This window comes from Crocodylus siamensis, chromosome 7 (genome assembly GCF_052110815.1).
Source record: "Crocodylus siamensis isolate JL-2025a chromosome 7, ASM5211081v1, whole genome shotgun sequence".
Lineage (NCBI taxonomy): Eukaryota > Metazoa > Chordata > Crocodylia > Crocodylidae > Crocodylus > Crocodylus siamensis.
The window spans coordinates 61,390,573-61,413,095 of NC_143401.1; the positions used below are offsets into that span (position 1 = coordinate 61,390,573).

A 22,523-nucleotide genomic window follows, 5' to 3' on the forward strand; every position below is an offset into this window, starting at 1 on the left:
AGGGTATTCAATACACCAGAAGATTCTCCAGTCTATCACTGGGATGCACGTTTCATGCTTTAAAAAATTTGCAATGGATATCTTCTATGGGGACATTTTCTTTCAAGATAGCTGCTAATCCATCTTCTGCTCCCTGATGTCCTACTATATTGCTAACCAAGTATCCAGCTGGAACCATCTGGGCAAACATCAGCCCAGAGACCCCATCCAGCCAGGTCTCAGTAAAATATTCAGGGTAAGCAGCTTTATTCTGAATGAGACTGAAGATGACAAAGTATATGTACTTCTGAATTTTCAGTCCAGCATGTTTTTTGTAGTTACTGGGTGCATCCACATGTGATGTTATATTGCCATAACTCATTGCTACAGTGACATAGTATCAGTGGGTATGAACCATAATGCTGACACTATTGTACAGTAGCATGGGAAAAGACCTGTATGACATGTGGACTGCACAGTAACATCAGTTACTGAGCAGTCATTTAGTACTTGCTCAATAACAACTGCACAGTCCAGTGCATGTGTATACAGGCCCACTGATTCTGAAGTATACACGGTTTAATTAATCCCTTGAGCACTTGGAGATTTTTTTTAAAACAACACACATTTTTTTTCTCTGCAGTTGTTTGCAGCTACTGGCCTGTGTCATTCCTTCATCTTAGGTTTTAAGGGAGCAGTAGCTATTATGCATCTCTCTGTTCCAGTATCTGAATTTGGAATTTAAGTTGCAGTTCATTTTATGACACCCTGTCCCCAATTGCATGACTAGCTAACCTTCATTTAATGAGGCTTCAGATGAAGGTGCTCCGAAGTGGAGTACCATCATTAACTAATGTCAGAGAGCAGGGTGTAGCTGATACAGCCCAGCCCTCCCCCAGTTGCTATCTTCAGAATGGGAAGGGAAGAAAGGAAGGGAGGGAGTTCCATCTGTGGTTTGACTAGCCTGTGTTGCAGGGTGGGGTGGGTGGATTGGAGCCCCTCTGAGCTCCCTTCCCTCCCTTCTCACACTCCCATTCTGTAGACAGCACTGGAGCTAGGGGTTTGGGGTGCTAAGGGAGAGCAGCTACTCTTAGCCCCAATCCCCTGAACCTGACAGCGAACATCTCTTGGGTTTGGGTAAACTCTGTAACTCATGGTGCTTCCTCTGAAGTGCCATGAGTTAAGCAGGAGATGTCTGTTTGTCCACACTCTTTAAGGTATAATTAATCAATTACACCTTAAGTGGTCACTTGGCCACACATTCAGTCAACGATGTGACATTCAATAACATGATAAAACAAGGAATAAGCTACAAAAAGTTATTATATAAAATAAGTGTAAAATTATGTAGCTGCTTTGTATCATTCCATTAATTGAACATGTGGCCAGCAGCATCTGTAGCTGGGAGGCCAATCAGCTGATCAGAGCTCCCAGCTGAGGGTGGGTTATGTGGAACCATGAGACTGGGAACTCCCAGCTAACGCTGGCTCCCAGGTGCAGGAGCACATACCCTGTGGCTGGAAGCTCCATCAGCTGACAGAGCTTCCTGCCATGGGGACACCCCATGCACCCCCACAGCTGGAATATCACAGCTGACATGATTTGCTACCACAGGAGCGTGCTTCTTGCTAGTAAAGGGGGAGGTGCTTGCCTATGTCAGGAGACCAGATTGTGTGGCTCACATATTAGATTCCATCATACCTATATGGGTAGAGGGTCTGATTTTAAGAAGCCTTCTTTGTATTATTGGACTTTATCTACATACATCAATACAAGGAATGCAAGTAAAACACAGTTCAAAGAAGGGATTTGCTAAACTAAAAAATGGTCAAGTAAAATAGTCTAAGGCAAAGTTTTTTAAAAGTAGTTCTATGTGCTCTAGTTAGCATTCCATGTAATTAACCCTGATGCATTTTATTTAAAAACAGACATTTTTTTTTCCAGCTAAGGCAATGGCTGACTCATTCTGATGAACCCAAGAAAAATGAAGCTATCTGAGCTTTGTCAAGCCTAGTCAATCCTGTCCTCAGTGGCAAATTACTCCAAATGAGTCAGCTGTCCTGTTTACATGGTGATTTTAATAACATTACCTAGAATGTTCAAATCAATTTATAATAACTGAGTATGACTTTGGAAAATTAGTCTTGCTTGACTGTAACCAACATTCTAAGTATGGCTGTTGGGAACTAAACCAACTTGGCAGATTATATCTGTACAATTCAATTTAGGTTAGTAAGAATTAATCATGCATGGCATTTGGGAAATGGACCAACTTGACTGAACTTTTAACTCTTGACAGATGTGGGACTGCTAGAATTGTTGATGATCATGGTGTCTATTAACTTCATAATAAGCAATGTCAAACCATAATTTCAAAACAGGTTAAGTGAAACAGTTCCTCTAAATGTCAGGTGTATGATGTCTATTCCAAGTATGTGTTCTCATCTATCTTCATTTTTCTGAGATATAATGATAGTTATCTTTATTATTATGGTTGTCCTTTTTCAGGCTACAAAACCAACTCTAGTTGTATAGGGCAAGTAACAAAATACACCTGTCACTTGCAAACTTAACCATTATTCAACACTAAGGCAGTGAAACTGCATAAAGACAATTTCAGTAAGTAGAATGAATCTGGTTTAGTCTTTTTCTGTATAATTTAGACATTTAAATATTTCCAAAATAATGTTAACTCTTAAGCTGTATCAGCTCAACACACCTGGAGTTTGAGTTTCCAAAACTGTACATCATAGGAATTCTAAGGCTTTAACTCTGTATTTTAGGCATTGTTTAGCCCTGAAAATGTTATTCATATGACTTAGCTTTGCAACACTTCTTTGTGAGTTTAATTAGCCTTATTCATTTATGTATTTGTGTATTCAAGTGATTTTCCTTTTCATGTTGTCACAGTAGAAACTGGCCCTGCTCCAAGTCATGTAATTAGAAGCTTAGGACTTTCTATTTTGTGTAAAGCTTTTATTTAGCAACGGTTGATGTTCAGTGGTGAAGGTTATTCTTAACTATGCCACCAAGTTTTTGTACTAATTCTTCTTTGCAAGGTTAATGAGTATGAGCAATTTTGTAGGAAAACTGTAGAATGATTTATTAGAGAAATGTATGGTTTGTGAGAATTTTAAACTCTAAAAATCTGGGCCACATCAGTAAACCTTGGTGCTTTGGCACTGCAGGTCCTATTTCAATCCCCAAGAGAAGTACAAGAAGTGGATTTTACGTATTGCATCTGATGTGTTGACTCTAACTATGATAGGTCATTTTGTTGAAGCATCAAAGCAATTTAAATATGCTGCTGTTACAAAATAAGTATTTATAGGACTTCCTATACAGAATTTGGCAAGAAAGCACAATATTAAAGAAACAGTTCTCCATAAAGAATGTTGAAAGACTTGCTTTCTGTGCTGAAAGCCACTGCAGGGGATCACTATTAAAATCATTTCATGCATTGAATGTGGGAATCAAATATTATAGTATCATGCAAGAATGATGCAGTGTTGCTTAAAATAGCATGCATTGCAAAAGATAATTCAAAATAAACTTCAAATGACCTGAATATGACAAAGTTCAATCCAAAAATAAAAGATTTTAGTATGTCTTTGGTTATTGGGAATGTGCCTTTTCTATTCATTGTGATGTATGTGAAGCAGGTAAAAACTGGCTATATCAGTATTTTATGATCTCCCCATAGATTAGCATCATATGCAGATGTGACTATTTTTCATAATATTGCTTTGGTTGCTTTTTCTCTCTCCATGCTTACTCTAGTAATACTTTTCTATGCATGTTTCCCCATTTACAAAGGCTAGGAATAGAAAGTACACACAAATTGGTATAAGTGATCAGAAATTGGTTTAAACTTGTAACAGTACAGAAGTTCAGTGCACATAGACTGGTTTAAAATAACCAAAACCAATTTAAGATAGGCTTGAATGTATGTAGAATTGGACTTAACTGATTTAGATTAAACTGGTCTGTCAAACTTCTGTCCCAGATCCATTTCCAATACAAGCTAGGCCTCAATCTTCCTGTATCCCAGGATGCATTTCAGTTCCTGATAACCCAACCCTCTCACAGATCGGGCAGGCTAGCCTCTGCCCCAGCTTGCCTATTTCAGCCTAGCAGGGAAGCCCTGGCCCCAGCTGTCACAGAGCTGAGGCAGTCTCCCCATCCCCACTGGCAGTAGTAGAGGGGTGGGCAAGGGTGGGGAATGGACCCCCACCCTAGTCCCAGCTCTTCCCAGTTGGGCTCTGCACATCATGGGTGGTGGAGGACTGACAGGCAGGGGGCTATCAGGTGGAAGGGACTGGGATGCTTGGACCTTGGCAGAGCTGCACTGTGGGAATGAAAGGCCTCATCTGGGGGCTTCTTTTCTCCCCCACCTCCTGTGCAGACCCCAGCTGGTGTGATGGGGTGGGGGTGCATTCCCCCCTCCACCTGTCCCCCACTTTGGCTAACAGTCAGAGGAGCTGATGATGGGGTGGAGTTGGGGTTATTGCAACCCAATGGAACCATGTGCAGGAAGCCCCTGCCTTGGGGGCTTTCCTTCCCACCTACTGTGCGGACCCCAGCTGGGGAACCAGAGTGGGCATCCATCTCCCCCATGACCCACCTCCTCTAGCTGACAGATGGGGAACTGGCAAGGGGGTGAGACTAGGGAGATTGCTGCCCAACACAGCTGGGAGGTGTGTGTGAGTGCCCCCTTTGGACAGTGCAGGCATCTGCCTGCCTTGGCCAAGGATGTGTATTCTGTTTGATAATGGTCCTATCTACCCAGCTTAGAGAAAGCTGCATAGATTGATTCAATTGCCCCTCAGACTTTTTGACTGTCTGTACTTAGCCATAGGGTCTTGGGAGAAGATGCCCCTAAAGTTTTGAATAATATCTTCTGAAATGCTGTGCCCTAATGAAGACTGACAGCATAATATTATGTTGATTAATAAGTTATGTGATATTTGTACCCAGATTGGAATGGGAGAAGAGAGCTTGCTTATCTCTCTATATGCTCCTGCCAGTGTCTGTATAGAAGCTGTTGAGAAAACAAGTTCTCATTGGCAGGCATTTCCTGGGTCTCCACATTTGCTAACTCTGTGGCAGCATTTAGGGTTGCTGGTTCAGAAAGTAGTTTTCCTGGGTTTTAGAAATTTGTGTCATCATGTGTTACCCTTAAATTCAGAAGTTAATATCAAACATGCAATATGACATTCTGGGATCACAGTCTATACTAAGAAAACCAGGAAAACAGACAGGCCAGCAAAAAATTCACAGGGCTACCTATTAGGGCAATACAAAGAAAGCCCTATTTGATTCAGATTCAACCTCAAGCAGGGACAGTGATTTGATTCATTGATTCAGATCACTATCCCTGATTCGGCTCAACCGAATCTGGATCTGAAGATTCGATGCTGATTCAGAGAATCAGTGATTCAGACATAGACACAGCTTTAAAAGTTTCTTCTACATACCTCAAGGCTCATGATCACTGAGATGCTGGAGCGCATGGAGCATCAAACAGGAGTGTGGAGGGGCTCTCTACATGCTCTGTGGCAAAACTGGAAGTGGACCAGAAGTAATTCCAGTCCACCTCCGGGTCTTCCGGGGAGCACACTGCCCCCACCTCCATGCTTCCCTGGCTTGGTGATTGGGTGTGGGGAAATCCTGGGTGCCCCTACAGCTCCAGAAGGCACCAGTCACTGAGCCTGGAGGGGGTGTTGGGGGCTTCTGTGCACTCCCTGGAGGACCAAGAAATGGACCAGAAGTGCTTCTGGTCCACTTCTGGGACTGCTGCTGAGTGCGCTGGGGAGCCCTCCATGCTCCTATGGGACACTCCATGCACCCTAGCATTGCACCATTCACAAGCCCCTGTTACCTAAAGGTATATAGAAAAAACATTTAAAGCTGTCTGTCTCTGAATCTCCGAATCTTTCCAAATCTCTGCAGATAGATTTGGAGGGTTCTGATTCAATTTGGAGAGATTAAGGAGTCCTCTGATTTGATTTAGATTTGGAGATTCAGCCCCTGAATTGAGTCAAATCTCTGCTGAACCGAATCTGGGACCAAAGCTTCACATAGCCCTACTATCCATCTTTTTTTTTCTTAATTACCTCTCTCTCAGCCCAGCCAAGAATCACTCCTCCTGTTTTATATCTTTCCAAACTCCTTGTGGCTATTCTCCTGGAACTGCTGGTGCCTCTTGCTGATTCACATCTTCATCTGTCCAAATTCAAATAGGAGCAGCAAGGAACAAAGCTGTACAATTAGTCTTTGTCACCCTGACTTCACTGCTATTCACTCAGGAAGATAAGCTGATGGACAGTGCTTGCCAATATATGTAGTAGAATTAACTGCCAAAAGGTTTCAGTATGCCATATTGCTCTGACTGATTTCATGCCCTGCAGTTAGAGGCAATGCATGGTGACACAAAATCTTAGAACTGTCTAGAGAACTGCCATCTGTATCAGCTAAATATATATTTTAAAGAAGGAAAATAATGATTGTTTATCAGTTAGGAGGCTTTGAGTTTAGAGATCTTATCTTTGGAATTTCAACTCTTTCCTCCACAAGTGGGGCAGAATAGTATACTACTTTTTCATTTTGTGAATACAATATTAAGAAGAAAGTTTCAATGCATAGTGTAAAGGTCAAGGTATAAGCACTAGCCCTGATTTATTGACAGTATTTATATTTTGTTTATATAGTAAGCCATTCATATTGCATATGAAAAGGGCAAAATGTGCATGATTTTGATCTGTTCTTAGCACATATTGTCTTCCTGAATCACCAATAACAGGATTTATAACATTGTTTTTGTTCTAACCTTGACAGTAATGTAAGTGTAGCCCACTGATCATTCTAATTAGGTCTATTTGGTATAAGATTCAAAAGATATACCTGTAATGACAAGTTATTTTACCATGCTGTCACAATGCCATCTTTCAGAGACCTTGGGAGTGTATGTATATGTTTGTCTTTGGAATTTTAAAATATATTAAAGGTGGAAGCAACAATTGTGTTTCCGATTGGAAACAGATTGCTTTCCAAGTATATAAAACTTCCAATTTTAGCCCTAATGGATCTAAAGTTATCAAACCTTAGACTTATTTATCTTGGGCTTCAAGTTGTATAATTTTGGGGGGAAATTGCTACCTATGAAGAAAAAAAAATATGCTTGTTTTTTGTCTTTTTAGCAGCAGATGTTTTAAATGTTAGAGTTCCAGTGGGGAAAGGTAGATAGAAAACAGGTGATTTAGTAGAAATGAATAATAAATGCAATTTATCGCATTGAACTGATTTTTTGCACATGTATATGATGATCTTGTATGCGGTGTATAGTTGTTTGTATATTTACAAACTTGCATAAATCTCGAAAGCAGGAAAAAAGATAATAAGAACGAACAGTCTTGGATTCGATATACATTTTATACATATGTGTAAGTTGTGTTTGTGTTTATTGTGGATGTATACAAATCTTTAGCATCTTGCATGTCCTCTGTTTACTATTCTATCCAAAATACACATGTAATCACATGGACAATTTTATGGCTGTTTCCCAAGGTAACCTGGTAAGGTTCTTTACACAGGACGTTCGACTATTTGGTAGAAATAGCATTGTCCCAGTAAAAATATAAGGAAGACAAATTACAGAACTTTCAATAAGTAAATTTTGGACCCTAATTTAAATATTTATTTTGTAACTATCTTTTTTTTTAGACAGTATTGTAAATTCCTGTCAATAAAGAATAATGTTAATGTTGCGTTAATGTTTTTCATTAATGTTTAGTTATTTTTTATAATTTATTTCTAGTCCAAAATGAATCCAGTTTGTTTTTCTCTTGTGCAGAAGTTTCTTATACATTTTGTGCATTTTGGCAATATTTCTTGGTACTCCTGGCAACAAGCCTCTGAAGCAGGCTCTGCCAAACCATTCTTGCTCAATATGCATCAGACCCAGAAATGAGGTGGTGGACCTGCCCTTACCCTGCTCCACCCCTCCACCCCTCCCACACACATACACACATCTCCCAACATGTTACTCTGGAGTAGAAGTGCCTGATCTGTGACATTCATGCCAGAAGTAGCATGGGCAGCCGCTCTGTGTGGAGGGTGCCAGACTGGGGTGGGACAGGCAGTACAGCAGCAGATAAGACAGGGAGAAGAAAACAAAGCAGCATATTAGGCTGGAAAAGGGACCAGAGTGGCACTCAGGTACTGTGCAAGACTGCAACATGTAACAGGTGCTTGGCATGTCAGTTACTTTAAGACAGGCAAAAGGTTCTGGAAGAAGTAGGAGAGTTTGAATGGTAACATCTGTGAAGTTTAGGTGTGGCATAAGGGATGGTCAGAGCCACGTAATTAATGCTGAAGGCACTGAGTAGTGACACCTGAATGGCATCATAGGATCCCTGGGGAAGCCTCTCTTTCTAAGGATCTAATAGCAACAAGGTATGGCAGGAGGGATGAAAGGAAGCAAGCCTGAGAAGTGAGAGCAGAAAAGAGACCAAGCAGCCACCATGGGGTGTCACAACTACCCCTGGGACCAGCACCTGTTATAGTAGTTGCCCCCCAACCTCACTCCCTGACACTTATCTAGAGATCTCTTTTGTTCTTTGGCATGTTCATGTCCTCATGAAGGCCTTTTGATTGTTGTGGGAGTGAATGAGCAGGGCATTTTCAAGATTGGTGTCCTCAGGAGTGCTGGAAAAGCAGTGTAGAGATTTTATGAAGTGTTTAAAGTATATAATTGTTGCACATTATTTTTAGTGACTGTACAGAAAAGAAATATGCTCTTTTCTCTCATGATAATTTACTCCTCCCCATTTCCCAACAGGTTGTTGAAAGAAATGAAAATATAATAGTTGGTTGATCTTGAGCATTTACATTCTGATTTTCAATTGCAGCTCACTGCTGTAGATGCAGACGAAGGGCCAAATGGGCAGATCACATATGAAATCCTGGCTGGAGCTCAGGGAGACTTCATCATCAATGACCAAACAGGCCTTATCACCATTACCCCAGGAGTTGTACTGTCAGTGGGGCAATCATATGCTCTCACTGTCAGAGCATCTGATAATGCTTCTCCTTCAGAAAGAAGGTAATTCATGTAAAAACAAAAAGTCTTTTAAACCTGTGTTTAGGAAAAGAGGCACACTCTTATTTTCAAAAAGCTAAATCAAAGCAGATGCACAGGAAGATGTGGCTTCAATGTACCATATTAACTCAGATACAAGATGAGATTTTTCCCCCCAGTCAGCATGTGGGGGGGGGGAAGCCCCTTCTCTTATATTCACATACAAGGAAATATCATTATCTATTGTTAAATGGTTGCCAAAAACAGCATATGATCTGAACTGCCAACTATGAAGCTGATTAAAATGTAGCCAAAATTGAACGTGACTATAAAATACATGGCTCCTATTGGGCAAACATATTGATGGAAACCTACCACAAGGATAGGTTAGTGCAGCCCATCTGAATAAGATATATGGTGGTGCTCATTGTGTGCAGCACCCCTCAGTGCTGTTTTTCAAGTCATGGAGAGCCACTACACTGAATATGTTTAGAATTCCTCTTCATCCCTACAGCTGCATTAGATCTTTCTTTCCTATTTCCAGTTATTCCTATTTCTTCACTACTCTTAAATGTCTGGCAAGCATCACCCAACAGGAACCCAAACAGTTTACCCAAAATCTTTCTGTTGTCCCCTCTCTCAGCCTGTCGTATATGTCTAGTGTGGCCCACCCTCCATGAGGTAGAGCCAGATCACGTTGCCCTGTGCCTCATCTACATTTAAATTTTTGAAGGATCCCAGGACTCATGACAAGAACACCCAGTTCCAGTCATGACTGGGGGCCTAATTAGCACTTGGATGTTTTGTATGTGGGGGGGGCAGGGGCAGAGGCAGGTAATTGGGAACACACACACATACTTAGCAGTGCTGAGTTGTGAGGTCACCATGAGAGGTCACACTGTTGATTCTGCTGAGGCACAGCCCAATGAACTATATGGTAAATCAAGAACCTTTTGGCTTTGGGCTAATATCGTACATCATTTGTACTATACAGAAGTAGTTACAAAAGTGCTACTTAAAATTGTGCTTATGGAGTATCTGAGCTAAAATTTACAGTAGTTTCAAAGAAGATAAACTGCATCAGTTTTGGATGAACTAAGTCTATGGGTTCCCATAATAATTTCCTTATAAGTAAATTATTATAGCTATGTTTATTTAAAGGTCGTTGTTTTCAAAATTGCCTCTAACGTCCATGTGCTCAGGGACAGTAGGATCTGACAGTAAGAAGGAGGGGAAGCATCTTCAGGGAGAAAAAGTTGTGGGGGGGGGGCAAAGGGCAAAGGTGCTGCCTGACCTTCCCCCCACCTTCCCGATTTGTTTTCCCTGATGTAGCAGTGAAAAGGAGACAAATTCAAGGCAGACCTGCAATAATTAGATTTGATACCTGGAATTTTTTTTAATTATATCATTTTCCATATAAAGAACCTAATTATTGGGAATTACCTTATATTCAGGTTTGTCTTATATTTGAGTGATTATGGTATTCTGTTTTGTGCAGTGAACCCATTTTAGTTCTTTTGATAAGTATGATATTAGAAATTAGTGTAATGCATTCATTTTTATCTCTTTTTTACATGTTGTCTGTAGCACACACTTTTCCTTCTTTAGGTCACTTGAAATGTTTTTGTTGTTTCTCTTTTGTTCTTTTAAATACATGGTTACATATTCAGTTTTATCTGTGTATTTTCATTCAATTAATTGAAATTGAGAGAGTGGATGGAATAAAACAAAGAAGGATATAGGTGTTAGTGGCTCTTTACAAGGGTTGCTCTGATGCAGAAATGATTAATAACAGACTGATCCTGAGCTTGAGACAGCCTTCTGTCCAGGTGACAAGGAATTATGGCATGCTGTTCTTTCAGAGTTGGCATATTTTGGAATATAAATAGCAAGCTGTGCAAATAGTAAAGTGTATGCCACTGAAATCTAAATTCAAACCTGCTGGGCTATCAGTTTGCTCTGTTTGGATTTTAGCAGGACTTTCACTACTTAAACTAATGATATCTAGTTTTGCTTTCCTCCTTTTGTTTCTTAGTTTCTTTGTACAGGCAAAATATGTTATTCTTTTACTACCATGTAGAGAAATGCAGCAAGATGGCAGAGAGGACATGTTCTGGGCACAGTGTCTTGTTGCACTGATAATATGACAAGTTCATTCCATTGATGGCAATGGGGAAATGGTAGCCTCATTTAATGGCACATCGGTAATGCTTTTCAGATCCATACAGAGGGAATTCAATGGAGGAGGAAAGGTTCATCATATAAGTAGAATGTAGATGGATTCCCCACCTCCCTCACTACAGACATCTCAAATCCCAGTTGTGTTGTCAGATGTATGAGAAATTAGCACACCATGATGGCTAAATTATGCAGAAACATTTGCTGTTACTATTTCATCATTATGTTTTAATTTTGGAAATGTTCTAATCCATGCAGGTTCTGAAAACATGTATTCTTACTGTTATTTTAACCTTTCCTTCCCTCTTATAATTTGTTTTCACTGTTAGTAAGTCCAAATGTTAATAGGTCCCTGAAGAAATTCTTTTTCTGTTATATAGCTGGGGATGAATTCTGTTCTTGCAGAGGCTGTTTATTACTGACCACGTGAAAAGTAAAAACAGCTCCCATGTCTTGTGGTTCCTTGCAGCCTGCTTCACTTTTTTGTTCTGAAACTACAACAATAATATTTTTACATAAACGTTAGCAGCTTAATGGGAAATCATGCTCTAAACAAGATTTGCAAAAGTGATTTGAGGTGCCTCAATTTATGTGTGTCCACCATGAGACATACAAAAAGAGACTGACTTTTCAGAAAATGAATGTTAGCACTGTATGTGAATGAGGGCCCCTCTACATGTGTAGGTAAAGTCATGATGGGATCTAATGCATGATCCACACAGTTGTGCCTCCTGCCACACTCAGGCTCCTTCCAAAGGCTGGGAAACTGCAGCTGCCTTGAACTCCCAGCTGCAGGGGTGCACCCAATCAGTTGATGGGATTCCCAGCCACATAATATCTGTAGCATTATTAGTCATTTGAAAATCTTGTCCACTCTGTAAATATCCATTCTAAAGGACAGGCAGATGGCAGGCAATAATAGAAGTATCGTGGGAATGATTTTGCTAACTCAGAATCAAGTTACTCATGCATGCTAAGGAAATTATTGACTGTACCAAACAGAATCTTTAGATAAATATCTTAATTTCTTCAAAAGGTAATTCCACAGTTGCTTCAATAGGTAATAATCCTGTTTTCTTGCACTACATTATGCACTTTGAGTATGTTGCAATAAGTACTGCTTCATGCATTTGAGGAATAAGCTAAGGAATAACTAACTTATTATGGGATACTGTCATGGCTAGATTCTTTGCTAAGGAAGTATGAGGTGATATGCATAAAACAGGATATACATTACTTAGGGTACAACACAATATTGAACTGTGCATGGATTGTCTCTTTGTTTTTATGTAGCCTAAACATAACTGTAAGGGAGATGGGGGGAAAAAATAAATCTTTTTAGATCAGGTTTTAAATTTAATTTTTGCAAACCTCCCTGAGAATCTAGTAGTAAAATCACTTAGGATCTGGAAAACCTATATCCCCTTAATGATCAGGACCTTAATTTTTTGACAATAAAATAAAAAAATGCAAAGATTTTATCTGTGGGATGTGTACAATTCCATGCACATGGTTTATCATATATTCTTAATGACATCATTCAAATAAAGTGTATAATACATTATTATACATTTTATCGGAAAGGAAATGATATGAAGTATAAATGAGAACATAGTAAAAATCACAGCATTTAGGGTCAGAATAGTAATGTTGTATATAATACACTTGATTATTATAAAGCCAGTTAAAGATTTTAGTAGACTGGGAATCACTTGGCGGGGGGGGAGGGGCAAAGCAAAGGCCTCCAACACACCCTCTTCCAGTTGGTATAATAAAGCAAAGAGACACTAACCTAGATATCAAGAGGAAACGTGACTCTGGGAGCTTCTGCTAATTTCCTGAGGAAGCTTACCAGAGCCTCTTTGCTCAAATCTAGGAATTATGTCCTTTACTGACTTGCTTGTTTATTCTTTGTTTTTCTTTATGAGCCCTGACCATAAAAGAGATGAAGAACATTGAAAATATTTATTATTAAAAGTAATCTTTTATTGAGATCTCTTTTAAATTTTTTAGCTATTAGGGATGCAAACTGTTATATAATTCTGATAACTGACTTATAATGCTATAACTGACATATAATTCTGATTTTTACATAACTTTAATGACTCCAGTAAACAAAAAATCTTTAAAAAGGAACAATCTTTTTCAAACAACCTTTTGAAAGATTTTTAGCTGATTTGATTCCATGGCTAAAGGCCAGAGATGAATTCCTTTTTCCATTGAAATTTGTAGCATTGGTACAGTTTCTTCCTTGAAAATCACTGAGAAGTTTGACAGATTTTTCCTGTATTTAGCATGGTGTATTTTATGATCACTATAAATGGAAAACATAAAAAATAAAGGTTGAAGTGTAATCAATAGCCTGTACCAATTATACAATTGGTCCAGTAAAAGGTAGCCCATTGAATGCTTGCCTCTCCTAAGTTTCTGAACTACTATTGCTAAAACACTCCAAACCTACATAAAAAGTAAAGCAACCCTTTACTTGCACTGGGTAAAAGCTTAATTAAAAAATGATATAGCTTGTAAATGGTGGAGAAAAATATAAAAGAAAGCAAGAAATGACTTTTCTTCTTCATGAATCTATATTTAAATTAGCTGAATTTTATATAATATTTTGGAATAGCACTTCAAATAATTCATTTGTAATTCATTTATAAGCAAATGGTAAAGTATTGTAAGCAGTATTATTAAGATATCTATTAGTAGCCAGTGTTAATATGATACAGGAATAGTAAAATATATCATTATGTTAACAAAGGACAAACACTTTATGATAGATCTTTTCAGCTTTTAGCTATTTGTGTCACAGTTGAGCAGGCTTTTATGACCAATGTCTAGTGAAAAGAAAGGAAATTTGTAATACCTAAGACATTGTATATATTTTTTATGTGTTCTCTGTCCTATTCAACTTAAATTGTAAAATAATTTAATTTAGTAATCAGAATGACCACATCAAGTTCATTAATCTTCCCAGAATATCTTTTCATAACATCCTTGAAATGAATACTGAAAGTCAAGCTATATCCTCTTTGAATGGGGCATGCCACAATGAAATATATCCTCAGATACAAATTGGTTAATTGCATAATACTCTCTGTAGTTGTACATACATTTTTGCATTAATTGAAATGGAGACAGTAAGAAGGGGAGGCATAACATTTACAGAATGCACCCTGGGACAATCCTCTTTCAACTTCCTTCTACCAGCTTCCTGTCCTCCCACCCTTTACCTTCTTGCTTTGCAGTGACCAGGAGCAAGACCAAACAGCAGCATTACCAGGATGTGTCATTAAGTGCAAGGCATTCTAGGAATTTAGATCTCTAGAGCAACAGTGGAATTTGCAGTTGCTAGAAGGGAAATTTCTCCCCAATTTTGCTGCTGAAGCCAGCGTTGAGAAAACAACAACAAAAAAAACAGTGATTTTGGCAAAAAGATAGGGTGAATTTTCCTTCCAGCAATGGTGAACTGCACTGATGTTCTACAGAACTGTAATCTAGAATGCCTTGTTCTTTTTGATGCACACTGCCAATCCTGCTGCTTTGTGGAGCCAGAACATCCAAGTGGAGCAGGTGGTTGGGATGTTAAGACATCTTCTTCCCATTTTCCTAGCATAGAGGTGGGCAAAATACAGCCAGTGAGCTAGGTGACTGGATCAGCTCATGGCTGCATCCATGGTGCTCTACATGGGGCCAAGATCTGCTTACTTTGGTCAGGGCATCCCACACCAGGCTCCTGGCCAGCCCTGGCCAGCATGCAAAATTTCCGGCAGGGCTCTTCCTGGTATGGCTAGTTGTATATTATTCTGCTCTGCCTTCAGCTGCGGCTCCTGCTCCTGATCTTGCCTGTATTATGCTGTGACTCTCTGGGTAGTTGGGAAGCTCCAGCTGGGTGGCTCCCACTCCAGAATGTGGGTCTCTGACTCCCAGGAAGGTGGCTGGGAGCTGAAGCCAGAGCCCCAAATGCTGGGGCTGGAGCTGCCCTCCTGCCCACCAGAAATGGCGTGGTGCAACAGGAGTTACAAATGGAAGCAGGGGAGCAGAGCAGCATCCAGCTGGCTGTAGCCACTTTGGGAACAGCCCCACTGGAAACTGCTCCTACCACGCTGCATGAAGTTGCTATGGGTGGGCAGGTGGGCAGCTTCAGCCAGGTGGCTCCTGACCCAGAGCACAGAGCTCAGGCTTCAACTCCTGGTCATCGTCCCACCAGAGTGCCATAGCAGGGGCAAAATCAGGAGCAGGAGCCACTGCTGGAGGCAGGGGGTGCAGAGCAGCTCCTAGCCAGCTGTAGTCACACCAGGAACAGCCCCATTGGAAGCTGTTTGGTGCAGCATGACAGAGGCAAAAGTAGAAGCTGCCAATAGGGCAGTAGGAACAGCACAAGGCTGAGCTGTGGGCACCAGTGAGAGAATGCTATAGTCTGCCCCTGTGCCAGCAGGTGGAGCTCAGCCACATACAAGGTGCCATAGGGGCAGCCACAGACTATACCACCCAGGTGAACTCTCGTGCATGTACCCTCTGCCCCCCACCATCTTTGTCCCCAGCAAGCTCCCAGGACCTAGTGTTTAGGCACTTCCCTCCCCACACACACACACACACATGCACATACCCCACCCCCCCCACCCCTGCACACATATCCCAGCCAGAGGAGCTGTCACTGCCCTGCAACCCAGTCCCATGCCTCAGCCACTCCTCACAAACAGTGCTCCCCACCTGCCCACAGTCCTATAGGGAGTTCTGGTGGTTAGTTGCAGCGGGGGGGTGGATGCAGTTCTGGCCTGTGACAGCTTATCAAAACTCCCCTTGTAGCTCTCAGACCCAAATAATTGCCCACCCGTGTCCTTTACTGTCCAAGCCCCCAAGTCTGGAACAGCCTGTCATTGGAGATTGTTCAAGCACCTACATTGAACACCTTCCAGAGTAAATTAGATGCTTATCTTGCTGGGATGCTATGACCCAGCTGACTTCCTGCACTTTGGGTGGGGGGCTGGACTCGATGATCTTCCGAGGTCCCTTCCAGCCCCAATGTCTATGAAATCTATGAAACCTTGCACCTCTTCCCTTAGGCAGTGCCCAGAACATATGCCCTACCTGCCCTCCCCATGTTATGCTACTGGTGACCAGAGCATCTACATTAGCTCAGAGGGCAAACAATTTCCCTGTAGCTTCAAAGTGATGAGAAAGGAGAAGCTTCCTACCATATGAATAGCTATTTAGAGTCTGTTCTCAAAAACACTCCTATGCATTATGCATCTTGGGCTCAAGGAATGCAAGGCCAAGGTGGAAACTGGGCCACTTTCTCTCCAGTGCTTTTCCTAGAATAATGGGAGATTTGCTTTGCCTCAGACTTGTACTAATGGTAGCATTAGTCACACTCTTGCCATATACATATGTGAACTGGTTTAGATGCAGAATTTCTCACACTTTGATAAAGCAGATGCCTCTCTCTTGATCTTGGTTCTAAAGCTTTGTTTTATTACAGAAGTCACATTTTCATCTTTTCACATGGTATATAGTACATGCACTGCAATTGTTTACAGTGTAGAAGACTCTTTATCCTTTCATTATGCTGAAATATTTTTCCCAACAGCTTGCATAGCCCCTGCCTAAACTTATAGAATAAATGGCTAGAAGTGGAGCGCACTAAAGCATGTCAGTAAATGGTCTGCGGATAATAAAACATTAGGAATAAACTATTATACTGAAATCTTCTAGGTTACAGGCTGGAAGTATTTTATTTCTATGCTTTTATCTTGGAGTTGAAGAAAATTTGCTGAATATGAAAAGCCAGGTGTAATGAGCAAAAAAAAATCCATATTTTAAACCAAGTTTGGTTTAAGTTAGTTGGGTGTTATTAAGACATAGGAAAAGAAGATACAGAGCCAAAGTAATTTCATTCTCAATAGATGTAAGCATGCACACCAAAAGCTAAAAAGGTATTTACATGTGCATATAAAATAGTGGTAATAGAGCTCATAAGAAGTAATTTGCATGTGTAAACAGCAATTGCATGTGCTACAATGGGTTCTTATCAGCTTATTCATCATACTAATTTTTTTAACATTTAGCTCTGGTAAGTTTTTCAAATCCAATAATCCTGATTTGTAGCATTAGTTTAAATAATGGATTTGTAGAAAATCAGTGGAAAAGTAGTGATGTTTAAAATATCACTGCTACATAACTAGGAATTCATTTCACACATAATGTATTTAATATTATTCCTTTTTAAAAATCCAGCTATTGCTTAATTGACTCAGGTCCCTTTATATCTACTCTGTCCATAATCTTCAGGTTTGAGCTTCTTAAACACTTATCACAATGACAGTTGTTAACTGCTCTCATTTACGTCTGTACCCTGAAGTTCAGTGGAAATTTTGTATTTGTGTTTAGACTGATTAAAAGTAAAGCAAATAATTATCAAACTTATGTTTGGTGATTGCTTTCACTAAAATATCACTTCTTCAGGGTAAAGGTGAAAATGAGTTTTGCAGCCACACCAAAGACAGCATTTTTATGAAAATCTTGATAAACATGTTGTCCCTGCCCATGTGTGAGGAAGTGAGACTTCAGCTCTCAACACCACTACCTCTTCCTGCCTCCAACCCTTCAGGACCCCAGGGCACCCCACATTCTAATATACTATAGAACTAGTATGAAGAAAAAGAAGCTAGGAGCTTTACTAATATACTAAGGACATAGGGCTATAGTATTCAATTTAATATTGAAGCAAGAGCATATATAACTTTATTGGAATGAGTTAAAAACAGTCCGAAAGGCTGTGAAATAGGAGCTATGTTACCAGGAATAGGTAACAGACAACAGATTTTGGGGAAAAAAAATGTGAGCTTGATTAGTGGTACATCAAGATTGTGAAAAGGAGAGTGGATCAATAACACTTGTGGAATGAAACGTTTAGAAGGAATCAAAGTTAATGAAGTGTGAATTCAGTTGATGCTTGCACTGATTCTTAAATATAAATGCCACTGCCACTGCCACTGCCAGGCAGTTAGTTTTAAACTTTGAATTGAGCAGGAATCAAAGGGAGGTGCAAGCACACTGCCCCTGATTCACCTCTGTTTACATTCCATAGTAAATGTAAAAGTAAAGTACAGCACCAAGCAAGTACTAGATCAAAATCCTGTGTAGCTAATTATCAAAATATTAATGACTGAAGTTCTGTTATAGTATTTAATTAAATGTAGTTTCAGTTAACCCAAAAGCTATTTCAAATTAACTTTAGATGTATGCATCCGATTAGTTTGGGTAGCAATGTTTTAAATATTAATGATCTATTAATGGTTCTTATCACAGTAATAGGACAGGACAGCTATTAATGTCCTGTACAGCATTAACAGCACAATAGAATTTTTCTTCTAGAAATGTTGGGCATCTCTGTTGTCATGGTACTTTCCTTTAATGTTAAAGATAATTAAGAATGAAACTCTGACAAGCAATTTATACAGAGGAGGAACTTGTTACAAGTGAGTGATGCACAATAGGTCTGTGAGAAGCAGCTAGTATTTGTTTCAGATTTGGATTCAGCTGATTCGGGGGGCAGTGATTTGATTCAGTGATTTGAATCACTGTCCTGAATCGATTTGGCTGAATTGACAGAATCTCCAAATCAAACAGGCCCCATCCCGCACCTGCTCTCCCAGCCCTGTCAATGGCTGTCCCATCCAGCACCAGTGTCCTGGCTCTTAAAAAAGAAAAGAAAAAAGCTCTGCCAGGCAGAGGGGTGATCCCCACTGCCTCCCAAGTGCCCTATCCTATGTAGGGAGCTCTACCATGAGCCTCCATCCCCCAGTCATTCTCCCAGCCCCATCAATGACTGCCCCACCTGTCCCCAGTGTCCTGGCCTTAAAAAAAAAAAAAAAAAGAAAGAAAAAGAAAAAAAAGAAGCCCTGCACTCACCAGCTGTTGCCAGGTTGGGGTGGGGGGAAGCCCCCACTGCACCACTCTGCCCCGTGCTGCATGAGGGGCTCTGCCATGCCCCCTCCCAGAAGCCCCAATGGCCACTACAGCATCTTTTGACTTCAGGGCTTTTTATTATTATTATTTGTATTTATTTATTTTGTTTAAGAGCCATTATGATGGGGCTGGGTGGGGCAGCCATTGGCAGGGTTGGGGGGCACTGGGGGACTGAAGGAGCAGACAGTGAATGGGGCTTGGTGGGCTTCCCTCCATGGTGCCCTTGACCCTCTTTCAGCCCCCCCTCCCACCCCCTACTTACTGTCACGGAGTCTGGGTCCAGCTCCCTGCCTTGGCGAGCGGAGACTTCCCAAATCTCCAAAGCTCTCCAAATCTTTTCCGAATTGATTTGGAGAGCATCAAATCGATTCAGACCTTTTTATTGGTCTCCTGATTTGATTCAGATTCAGAGATTCAGCCATTGAATCTCCTCCAAATCAAATCGGCACCTGAAGCTTTGCATAGCCATAATGAACTATACTTTAGTCCTTTGGAGACAGTTTAGAAGTGGGCTACACCAACACTATCCAGCTGTCAGCCCATGGTCTGCATGAATCCCATGAGGAATTAATCTGCAACTCTCAGATTCCCCCTGACTCCATTGCCTTCACTGATGTGGCTGCTGCTTCACATCCAGGAACTCCAGGCTCTCCCACCATTCTCCTTCCAGGGGGCAGGGGGATAAAATGTTATTTCACAACATGTCCAGGGGAGCCAGCTGCACAGTGCAGTGGGGGAAGCCTCAAGCAAGAAGGTGCACTGAGGCTGCTGTCCTACAACATATGTAGTGTAGCAGTGGTGGGGCAACTACTCACATGCTGCTGGGGGGGCCTGCATGTTGGGGGCCAGAGACTGCACCTGTGGACCCTGATTCTGTGGCCCCTGTGGTGTGTAGCCCCTGGCTGTTAAGAAATTGGACAGACCTGGGATAGACTTTTAGCCTTATTGAGGTGTAAGCAAACAATGCTTCTAAGCTGCCTAATCTTCTCCTGGGGCTGCTCAGGCTATTTTAACTCTCACTATAACTTTGGAGCAGTTTCACTTGAGTGTGTCGACATTACGGTTTTTGCTGAAACTGAAGCTCATATATCCATGCCAAAGCTAGATTTAGGCAAGTTAGCTTGGGTACTGCAGGTAGTACAAGCTTAGATGACAGTGTACACTATGGCCGGAGTCATGGTAATAATCCAGGTATTTACTCTGCTTTGGAGTACTATGTATTCCAGACTTCCTTCAACATTTCCTACATTTTGTCCCCCAAAGAACAAAGCTGGATTTAGAGCAGATAAAGATGAGATAAGCATGAGTAAAATATCAGAACTTGGCACCGTGTTAGAAAAGATATTATTTTGCTTAGGTGCTTTTGCTTTTTATTGGCAACGTATCTTTCTTGTGCAACTTTTAAAAATTCATTTATATTTCATTATGTTGAAATGAAAGTGTGAATAATTTCTGAGGTAATGTGCAGGGAAGTGTATTTTGAAGGGATTGAAATAGGGGAGGAAGATGTGATCTACAGGAATAGGACAGCATATAAATGTAGAAATTTGAAGTTGATTGCCATTGATTTTGATTTCTTTTTCTTTTTCTGTCCCTGCAGGAGTTCCATCACTACTATTTATATTGAGGTACTTCCTCCAAACAATCAGAGCCCTCCCCGCTTTCCCCAGCAGATGTACAGCCTTGAAGTCAGTGAAGCCATGAGAATTGGTGCCATTTTGTTAAATCTGCAGGTACAGAACACTTCACTGTAAGCCTCTATGCAGTTCCTTCTGCTTACTGACATGACACATAGGGTCTAGTCATCCTATCAGAGAGGTCAAGGCCAGTCTTGTACTCAGTTCTGTATCAAAAGTCTTGTTTTTGGCATAGTGAAAAATAAAAAAAGCTAACTCAACATTTTCACAGCCTTCCAGATCTTTCTTCAAAACTTTCATGTGGTTTTCATCAGTCATTTACTGAGAAGTATGACAAGGAATAGATGATTTTTAAACTTTATAGTAAACGAGCTGCTTGAGGAAATGAAGTGTGTAGTCAGCATGAAATCCCTGAGCTTGAAGGGCCTGTATTTACTTAGAGGCCGAGTACAGGATGTGGTAATGGAAGCTTTCTTGTATTTTTCTTCCAGTCTTTGACTTAATTTAAAATGTGACAGAGCAATTTTATTTTACTCTCCATTTATCCTTTCCTTCTGTTCTGAGACTGCCAAACACATTGCTAAGTATGATTATGGTAGCTACTAACTGTGAAGTCCCCTAAAACCAACAACACACACACACACGGGTGTATATGCATATGTACATATATTAGGGCTGTGCAAACTTTGGTCGCTGATTTGACTTGGCCTAATTCAGTGGCCAGATCTCCAAATCTGAATTGAATATGGAGACCCTTTAATCTCTCTGAATCAAATTGGAACCCTCCAAATTGATTCAGAGAGGTTTGGAAAGATTTGATGATTTGGACATAGAAATAGTTTTAAATGTTTTTTCTACATAACTTAAGGTGTCAGGTAGCTCAGGAACACTGATATGGTGGGGCAGATGGAGTGTCCCATGGGAGCGTGTGTGGGGGGGGGCCCAGGGCATTTAGCAGGGGGCCCAGAAGTGGACCATAAGCACTTTCAGTCCACTTCTGGGTCTGCCCAGGAGCACATTGCCCCCTACCCTGGCTTGGTAACTGCTGCCTCCTGGGTCTGGGGGGACACCCAGGTTCCCTCCCCCAATCGTTGAGCTGGGAGGGCATGGCGGGGGGTCCCCTGTGTGCTTGTCAGCAGACCCGGAAGTAGACCAGAAATGGATCGGGTCCACTTCCGGGTTAACCACCAAGCATGCAGGTGGCTTCCCCGCCCTTCTGTGGGATCCTCCATCGACCCCACAGTCGCAGTGTTATGAGCCATGCCTGGTACCTCGAGGTATGTAGAAAAAAACATTTAAAGCTGTGCCTATGGCCGTAGCGCTGACTATCCAAATCAGCATTGAATCTTCAGATTTGGATTCGGCTTAATCAAATTGGGACAGTGTTCTGAATCAATTAATTGAATCACTGTTCCCGATTCAGGCCAAATGTGAATTGAATACAGCCTGTTTCTCACACCCCTAATATATATATAACCAGAATGAACATGTTTAGGGGCCTTGGGGTTTTTGTGGGGTTTTTTCATTGTAGTGGAAGGCTGGGAATCTTCCCCTTTGATAATTTAATATACCAGTTCTTGAGAACTCATGGCAGGTTTGTCCTTTGAAACTGTCACTGGTGAAAGAATCTATTTGCCTCAGTGGCATGGAACTTGGGAAGGGAGGGGGGAAGGATAGAA

General features: G+C 40.9%; 1 protein-coding gene across 2 annotated transcripts in view; it reads left to right on the top strand.

Annotated features, from left to right (window-relative positions):
* The window catches only part of PCDH15 (protocadherin related 15), a 1,613,120-nt gene that overhangs the window by 1,208,588 nt on the left and 382,009 nt on the right, over positions 1-22,523 (top strand). For both annotated transcript variants that reach the window (XM_090057186.1, XM_090057185.1), the window contains 2 exons: positions 8,889-9,082; positions 20,808-20,940. In XM_090057186.1, the coding sequence (XP_089913312.1) occupies positions 8,889-9,082; positions 20,808-20,940 (327 nt within the window). The remainder of the gene's footprint in view (positions 1-8,888; positions 9,083-20,807; positions 20,941-22,523) is intronic.